The sequence below is a fragment of the Cornus florida genome, unplaced genomic scaffold (genome assembly GCF_030987335.1).
Source record: "Cornus florida cultivar Cherokee Brave unplaced genomic scaffold, ASM3098733v1 CherokeeBrave_3.0.0_Hap2_Chr02, whole genome shotgun sequence".
NCBI lineage: Eukaryota > Viridiplantae > Streptophyta > Magnoliopsida > Cornales > Cornaceae > Cornus > Cornus florida.
The window spans coordinates 13,581,859-13,591,321 of NW_026775572.1; the positions used below are offsets into that span (position 1 = coordinate 13,581,859).

Here is a 9,463-nt window from a genome sequence, read left to right on the forward strand (position 1 = left end):
GATCTTCTTGGAAGAAGAACAAGGGTGGTTCGTTTTAGTTTCAGGGGCAGCAGTCTGCACGATCTGCTCCTACCACTTCTATGCCAGTTGGGTCTGACAAGAGTGGAGTCGTATGTTTTCAGTGTCAGCAGCCAGGGCATTACAAGTCCAGTTGCCCTATAAGATCGTCTACAGTTTCTTCAGCTCCAAGGGCTTGTTATAGGTGTAGCCAGTAGGGTCACTTGATTCGAGACTGTCCTAGTCAGGGAGCAGGCACTGGTAGTGGTAGAGGGTCACGACAGAGGCAGTCACAGTCGGCTACAGTTCAGTCAGGTTTCAGACCGCCTCGACTACCACAACCTTCCATGTCTTCTCAGGGTTCACGACCAGTTAGGAGGGATGCTCCTATTGTGTCGGCGTAGCAGTCTGGTGTTCAGGGTGGCAGTTCTCAGGCATAGGCACCACAGGGACGTGTCTTTGCACTTGCACCAGCTGATGCATCTTCTGGACCGTCAGTTCTCTGAGGTATCTTTCCAGTGTTTGGTTCTTGGGCTCACATTCTCTTTGACTCTGGTGCATCTCATTCCTTCATATCATTATCATTTGCACTTGCATCGGGGTTGGAGGTTAGTTTCATGGATCAGGCGTTGTGTGTTGATATGCCAGTTGGGGTTTCAGTGTCTTTGAGTCGAGTTGTTCGGGATTGTTCCATTGTGATAGTCAGACGAACTTTTGTGTTTGACCTTATCCTCTAGGAGATGACTAGCTTTGATGTCATTTTTAGGATGGATTGGTTGGCTTTCTTTCGTGCCACGATTGATTGTTTCAGTGGTTGAGTTACAGTTTGCACTCTTGAGGGAGATTGTTTCTTTTTCGTGGGAGATCAGAGTGATTCCCAGCTTTCATCATTGTATGGAATTCGTGAACGAAGTCGTGGAGATTATTTCTTGGCAAGTCTTCTAGCCGAAGAAGATGATGTTGTGGGAGAAGACTATCCGGAGGTAGTTCGTGATTTTTTGGACGTGTTTCCAGAGGATTTGACAGAGTTGCCTCCACACCAAGAAGTGGAGTTTACTATTGACTTAATGCCCAGTACCGCGCCGATTTCTATGGTACCGTATTGTATGGCACCAGTTGAGTTGGAAGATTTAAAGAAACAGCTTGATGATTTGAGGATGAAAGGTTTCATCCGACCGAGTGTGTCGTCGTGGGGCGCACCGGTCTTATTCGCTAAGAAGAAAGATGGTTCTTTGAGGTTGTGCATTGATTACCGGAAGTTGAATCATGCCACCATCAAGAACAAGTATCCTTTGCCAAGGATAGATAATTTATTCGACTAGTTAAGGGGAGCTACTTGCTTCTCGAAGATTAATTTGAGGTCCGGCTATTATCAATTGCGGGTTAGGGATGAGGATATCCGAAGACAGCATTCCGTACACAGTATGGACACTATGAGTTCCTTGTTATGCCTTTTGGCTCGACTAATGTGTTAGCGGCATTCATGGACTTGATGAACCGCGTCTTTCACGATTACTTGGACCAGTTTGTGGTAGTTTTTGTGGACGACATTCTTGTGTACTCACGGACTCGGGAGGAGCACGAGGTCCATTTGAGTACTGTTCTACAGATTTTGCAAGAACACCGATTGTATGCCAAATATGAGAAGTATGAGTTTTGGCTACAAGAGGTGAAGTTTTTGGGACACGTTGTTTCGGAAGGTAGAGTGTCAGTTGATCCATCAAAGATTGAAGCTGTTTTGAATTGGGAGCAACCCAAGAATGTGTTTGAAATCCAGAGTTTCCTTGGCCTAGCGGGTTACTATCGGAGATTTGTGAAAGATTTCTCCCGTTTGGCAGCTTTTATGACCCGATTGACCCGAAAAGGAATCAAGTTTGTGTGGAATGAAGCCTGTGAGTCATCTTTTTAAGAGCTGAAGACATGATTTACTACAGCTCCAGTGTTGGTGAACCCTGAGCGTGGCTTAGGTTATGTGATTTATTGTGATGTTTCACGTGATGGGTTGGAATGTGTGTTGATACAGGATGGTAGAGTAGTGGCTTATGGGTCTCGACAGTTATAGACTCATGAGTACAACTACCCTACTTATGATCTGAAGTTAGTGGCCGTTGTGTTTGCTTTGAAGTGTTGGAGACACTACTTGTATGGTGAGAGATTCGAGGTATTCTCGGATCACAAGAGTTTCAAGTACCTTTTCTCCCAAAAGGACTTGAACAACAAGCAAAGACGATGGGTTGAATTTTTGGAAGATTATAATTTTGATTTGCAGTATCATCCGGGCAAGGCAAATGTGGTACCAGACATTTTAAGCCGGAAATCTCGTGGAACTTTGGCTGGATTAGCTATTCGGAAATGGAAGATGCTTAATGATCTGGCGGAAATAGGATTAGATTGTGTTGACGATGATGGTTGCGGTGAAATGGCATTCTTGTTTAGTCTTGTGGCTCAGCCTACTCTTGTTGTAAGAGTGATTGAGTCACAGAGACATGACTCGGATTTAGAAGCCATCTACGCTTTAATCTCCAATGGTGAGACAGTGAAAGATTGGACCTTGTATGCAGATGGGGGTTTATGGTTCAGGGGTTTGTTGGTGGTTCCCATAGTTTATCAGGAGGACGTCTTATAGGAGTTTCACACTTCCCGCTTTGCAGTTCATCCTGATGGTACTAAGATATATCATAATTTGAGACGTCAGTATTGGTGGAATGGGATGAAGAAGGATGTTGCATAGTTTGTGACTAGATGCCTTACCTGTCAACAGGTGAAGGCCGAGCATCAGAAACCGGCTGGGTTGTTGCAACCATTGCCTATAGCACAATGGAAATGGGAGCATATTGCTATGGATTTTGTGATAGGTCTTCCAAGGTCACGGAGAGGCAACGAGGCTATATGGGTCATCATTGACCAAGACGACTCACTTTTTGCCTATTAAGGCAACAGATGATGCAGAAACACTTGGTGTACTATATGTGAAGTAGATTTTAAGGTTACATAGAGTTCCAGTAACCATTTTTTCGGATAGGGATGCTAAGTTCACTTCGAAGTTCTGGAAAAGACTTCAAGCAGTGTTCGATTCAGCGTTGCATCTTAGTATGGAATTCCATCCACAGACAGACGGCTAGTCGGAGCGTACTATCCAGATCTTGGAGGATATGCTTCGGGCATGTGTGCTTGACATGGGTGGCAGTTGGGAGGACCACTTTCCACTCATTGAGTTTGCATACAACAATAGTTATCAGGTGAGCATTGAGATGGCTTCTTTTGAGACAGCTGATTTAGGACCCGACATGGTACTCAAGACTATTGAGAAAATTAAATTGATCAGACAGAGATTGCTCATAGCTCAGAGCCGACAAAAGAGCTATGCAGATAGGCTGAGACGATCGCTATCTTTTGAGGTGGGGGACCATGTTTTTCTACGGGTTTCTCTACGAAAGGGTTTGATGAGGTTCAGGAAGAGTGGCAAGTTGTCACCACGATTCATTGGACCGTTTGAGATTTTGGACCGTGTATGAGAGGTTGCCTATAGACTTGTTTTGCCACCACAGATGGACAGGGTTCACTATGTTTTTTATGTGTCGATACTACGGAAGTGTGAACCAGATCCATCTCATGTTTTGGATTGGGTTGACGTGGACATTGGTGAAGATGTCTCCTATGAAGAGGGTCCAGTGCAGATCCTTGACACCAAGCAGAAGGTGTTAAGGGGTAAGACGATGCAGTTGGTGAAAGTTCTTTGGAGACACCACAGAGTTGAGGAGGCTACTTGAGAACTCGAACAGCAGGTTCGCTCCAAGTACCCAGAGTTATTTTCTTCCTCAGGTATGTCTTGATTTCAGGGATGAAAACCTTTTTAAGGTGGGGAGATTGTGATGTTTCCAATTTCGCATATTTCATTTTTTCAGAATTTTGCCGCCGCAAGGGCATCTTCGTCTTTTCACGTTTTGCGTACGGGATTTTAGTTGGGTCCATTTGCATTTCACACATTTTATTTTGTGTGAATTAAGTGGCATTTACTTGGTGGTGCATGTATTTAAATGTGTGGTGTAATTTTGATAAGGGAAAAGAAAAGAAAGTTGGTGGGACCCACCATTAAACACATAAGTGCTCTAACGACCACAATTTGTTTCCCCACTTTCTCTCTCCCCGTAACTTTTTTTTTTTTTTTTGGAATGTTAAGCAAATGTATTTATGTAAACATAATTACAAAAAAGACCTGCTTGTGCTGGAACAAAAGACAGTGGCCCAAAAGAAATAACAAGGTCAATGACCGAACCCAAGAGTCTAAATGACTCAACCCGATACTGTGCTTGATATTTTAAAGCACTTATCTACAACACATCTATTAAAAACCGTGAAGATCTGAAAATCCCATGGTTATAGCAAACCCCACATGTTCTCCCTCTTTTCTGTCGTCGTATGTCGTCTTCTTCAATTGACGCCGTCCGGCGGTCTTGGAGGCGGACGAGAAGATGAGGGATTATATTCCCAGTCCTTCAAGGCTAGGAGAGCTTCCATATAGTTTCTGAGAGAGTAAGATTGTAACTTTCCTCTAATTGAACTTAAGATTGAAAAAAGAACTGAGTTCTGCGAAGAGCTCTTGTTGTTGAAGATTCTGCAGTTGCGCTCTTGCCATAAATGGTAAATAGTTGCTGCGAAGGCTAACTTGATGACTTGGTTCTGGAATTTTTTTTTCACGCCAGTGAAAGGAGACCTATGCCACAAGGTCACTCCAATTCGCCGGGCGAATGTAAAATCCAAATTTCCCCTGCAAAAAGCTCTAAATTGGGGAGGAGAATTGGCACTTGAAAAATAGGTGATCATGGCTCTCTGGTTCAAGGTTGCACAGACGACATATTCTTGATTGACGAAGGTGGGTCATCTTCCTCCTGTCCATTGTTGAAAGTCGCTTCTGAACTGCTAACTAGAGAATAAAACTGTGTTTTGGGATTGAAATTCGATTATGGACTAAGTGATGCCAAGGAGCATGATTTCCCCGAGATCTGATGTGGTCCATTGTGTTCTTTAGGGAATAAGCACCAGTTAGAGAAATTGTCCAAATTGGTGAATCCGTTAGAGATGGGTTCGGTGGTGCGAGTGAAGATAATTCGGGAATGGCTTTAAGGATGGGTTGTGGGAAATTCCATGTAATCCCAGAAGCGAATGAGCCAAGTAGACTATGAAGAGGGGCATGTGGGATAAGAGAGCTAAATCTTGGTAACAAAGGATCTTCTTGTAGCTAGGTATCGTGCCAGAAGGAGCAAGCTTCCCCATTACCAATCTTAAGTCTTATAATTAGTCGAACAATTGGTCGCAATTGGAGTAGCTTGCGCCAAAACCATGAAGAATTCTGAGGGATTGGGATGCACCATATGCTTCTATTCCTGACAAGGTAAGTCTTACACCATGTAGACCAGATAGTTGGAGAATCAGGAAGGAAGAAAGCCCAGAAATGTCTTAAAACTGCTGCATTGTTGAAGTCTTCCAGGTTAGGAAACCCTAGGCCTCCTTCCTCTTTAGGTCTGCACACTTTGTGCCATGCAATTTTAGCCCCTGAACTTTTCATTTCTGCTCATAACCATAAGAAATCCTTTAGGGTAGTGTTAATGTCATCAAGAGCTGCCTTTGGAAGCACAAAGAGGCATGCCCAGTAAGTAATAGAGCTTAACAAAATAGATGGGATGAGTTGTACTTTGCCTGCATAGGATAGGGTTCGACTACTCCAATGACTTATTCTGCTGGTGATCTTGTCCACTAGGACCTTGTAATCAGTAGAAGTGAGTCTGGTAGAGGTAAGAGGAACCCCAAGATGTTTTATAAGTAGAGTACCCTTGCCAATTCCCATGATTGATGAGATTTGGTTTTCTAGATCAGAGGATAGGTCGAGAAGAACATTGAACTTTTGGATAGATTGATTGTAAGCCATGAGAGTGTTGAGAACTAATACAGTGCTTGCTTTAGGACACTAAAAGAATTCACATTACCGTAGCAAAATAATAGTAAGTCATCAGCAAAACACAGGTGAGTGAGTCCTACCTTCTTATATCTCCAGTGATATTTGAAGGAGGGAGAGATGAGATGAGGTTTTGTAAGATGGATGATAGGACTTCCATAGCTAGGACAAATAAAAAAGGGGATAAGGGGTCCCCTTGCCTAAGTCTTTTAACACCTCTGAAGAATCCCTGCAGCTCACTATTGATTGAGATGGAGAATGAAGGAGATGTGATGCATTCTTTAATCCAATTCATGAAAATAGAGGGAAATCTAAAGAGGAAGAGAACATCAAAGATGAAATCCTATCCCACAGTGTTAAAGGCCTTCCTTAAGTCCACCTTAATGGCACATCTAGGAGATGATCTCTGGGAATGGTAGTTCCTGAACAATTCATGGGCGAGGATCACATTGTCATTGATTTTTCTACCTTTAACAAATGCAGTCTAAGAATCAGCAACAAGGAATGGCAGAGTGTGCTAAAGCTTGGAGGCTAGGAGCTTGGAGATGCATTTATAGATTACATTGCAGCAAGATATTGGTCTGTAGTCATGCATAGAGGTAGGATTGTTGTACTTAGGCACTAAAGCAATATAGGCTGAGTTGACTTAATTCAAGAGTTTGCCATTGGTGAAAAATTCTCTGATGGCCTTGGTGATGGTTCTGCCCACTATTCGCAAAGATTTCTGGAAAAAGAGAGCATTATATCCATCTGGTCCAAGGGATTTATCTTTATTCATTGAGAAAATGCAGGATCTAATTTCCTCATTAGAGGGGATTGTAGAGAGAGGCTGTAAAAGGTCTTGGGGAACTTGTTTTAGGACAAATGGTCTAAGGTAATCAGTAGCTGGGTAAATAGGTGGATCAGTGTCTAATAAGGATTGGAAGTGATTAATGATCTCATCTTTGATGGCCTTTTCTTCATGGATTTGTCTGCCACTAGAGTCCAAGATGGTGGAGATCTTCTTTTTATTGATCTTGGATTGAAGGATCTGAAGAAGAAAGCTGTGTTATCATCTCCTTCTTGTAACCATTGGATTCTGGACTTCTACCTGATCATAGATTCTTCCTCCTCAAGCCTTCTAGATAAGACCCGTATAAGTGATTTCTCCATAACTCTTAGGGATTGGTCAGATGGATCATTGTCAAGGTCTCTTTGACATGATAGAAGCTAATGTTTGATATTGGCAATAGAGTTTGAAAGGTCAGAGAGATTAGAGCTACATTCCTTCTTAAGTTCAGGCTTGAGGAGTTTCAGCTTTTTGATTGCTTGGAACATGGCAGTGCCACAAATGAAATTATTCCAAATCTTATCCATTGTAGAAAGGAATGATGGGTAGGAACTCCAAACATTAAAGAACTTGAAAGGGAGCTTTTTCCCTGTCCCACATCATCCAATTTGATCAATATTAGGCTATGATCAGAGATTGAGGGTGGAAGAAAAATACACTATGACATGGGGAAATAACCAGTCCATTGGGAGTTGATGATAGCCCTATCCAATTTTCTAGCGATGCATGTGCCTTCAATGCTTTTGTTGGACCAGGAGAAAAAAATTCCTGAATACCTCAGGTCCTTAAACTCAGCTTCATGTAAGCATTCTCTAAAATCATTGATGGAAGTTGTCCATTTATCACTACCACCTGTGTTCTCATCTGGATGAAGCATAGCATTAAAGTCACCAAGCAAAATCCATGGGGAGTTGGAGAAGGTATTTGAGTGGTGAAGGATATTGGTCCAAAGGATCTTCCTATCATCCACTGAGTTGCTACCATAAACAAATGTTGTATGGAATGATTTCCCTTCATTAATGAAGGTGAGGTAGCAGTGATTAGCTTGGGAAGATTTGTGTAACACCGTGAGGTTGATTGTTACAGGATTCCACAAAATCTAAATCATCCACAGTTGTGAAAACTCATAATTGTGAACTAAAGACCATTGATTAGCTATAACTGAGTGGGTCGTGGGAATATTAGATGGGTTGACCTTAGTTTCCATAATTCCCAACACATGTAACTTGTGTTCCTTGATTAGGTTTTTTACCTCAATCTGTTTGGAGAGGCCATTGAGGCCTCTTATGTTCCAACAAGCAATCTTCATGGCAACAGTTGCTTTTTGGACCCCTTTGAGATTCCTCTCATTAACTTCAGACCTTTGAAGTGCAAGGCATGAACAATTGCATCCTCCTTTTTCTTAAGCTTCCCTGCAGCAATGAGTCTCTTTTTAAAATTAGCATTAGCAAACTTTGTGTTACTTATGTAAGAGAATGTGGAAATGAAAGACCCTGGTGTGCTGCTTTCAATGTTGTCACAGTCATTGTGCTTTACCAGTTCATTCTGCTCAACATGGGCAATCTCATTATCTGTACCTGCTAGCTTCATATCTAGGCTCTGGTTTACTTCAACAACATTATTTGAACCTGCTATCTCCATTCCCAGGCTCTGAATATTATTTTGCTTGTCAAGTGCATCCATCTGATCACATGGTGTATCAGCAACTATCTCAGTAAGAGCATGAAACATATTTCTCATTGCAGCTGGTGAGGATGAGGTTGAACATTTAACAATTTCATCACTCCGTGGTACAACCCGCGCAGGTAGCCTTAGTTTAGATAAGTCGATAGTGATATTCTTATTGGAGAGGGAAGTGAATGCCAATGGAGCAGGGGAAGGACTATGTGGTTGGGTTGGTAAGCGGAAAGATCCATCTGCATTGACAGAGGCTAAAAAACGTTCTTGCTCTAATGGCCTGACTTTATCTACATCAGAGAGAGGGGGAATTGGTAGATCATTCTTCTTCTTCCTGTTAGTCACCACTGTCCAGGTTTGTTTGGTTTTGGGAATGCAAGTAATGGATTGGGGATTCATGTGTTGTGAGTTGGTTTTGCAAGAACTGGAGTTGTGATCCACCAGCCTGCATGAGCTACAAATAATTGGTAATTTCTGGTACTCAACATCAATGGTGACATACTTATTATCCCCTATCATAAGCTTAATATTCTCAACTAAGGTGGCTTTGAGGTCAATTTCAATGCTTATTTTTGCATACTTAAGCTTAGATCTTGACATTGTAAATTTGTCTATTTACAGAGGTTTGCCTACTACACTGGCAATGAATCCTAGGCACCTTGGAGTTCAGTAGTGAATTGGGATGTTGAAGAATTTGACCCAAATAGGGAGTTTAGTAAGTTCTAGGCTGTTGAGATCGAGGTTAGGTTGCTACTTGGAGAGCAGGATGCGCTTACCAGCCAAGTTCTAAGGACCAGCTTCAATAATGATCCTTGCTCCTTGGTCTGATCCAAAGTTGAAGTAGAAGGCTCCGTTTCCATCACCAAGCACTTCCTTAAGGCCTTTCTTTCCCTATATCTTGAAAGCATTGGTATGGACCACTGAAAATGGGAGTTTTTTGAAAGGGAAGTAGCCAACAATGAATCATTGTAGTGATTGGATCCCCTCGTCAGTGATATCATCTGGTG

The 9,463-nt window shown here is 42.3% G+C and overlaps 1 protein-coding gene across 1 annotated transcript; it reads left to right on the top strand.

Annotated features, from left to right (window-relative positions):
- The first annotated feature begins 3,173 nt into the window (after nt 1-3,173).
- Nucleotides 3,174-3,767, top strand: LOC132295666 (uncharacterized). The gene is made up of 2 exons (XM_059793967.1): nt 3,174-3,395; nt 3,546-3,767. The coding sequence occupies exons 1-2, from the start codon at nt 3,174-3,176 to the stop codon at nt 3,765-3,767; spliced, it is 444 nt and encodes a 147-aa protein (XP_059649950.1).
- Nucleotides 3,768-9,463: the final 5,696 nt, after the last annotated feature.

Coding starts and splice junctions, on each gene's coding strand:
- LOC132295666 (XM_059793967.1), top strand. CDS start 3,174: ATGGGTGGCAGTTGGGAGGACCACTTTCCACTCATTGAGTTTGCATAC. Junction 3,396..3,545: donor GACGATCGCTATCTTTTGAG/GTGGGGGACCAT, acceptor TTGCCACCACAG/ATGGACAGGGTTCACTATGT.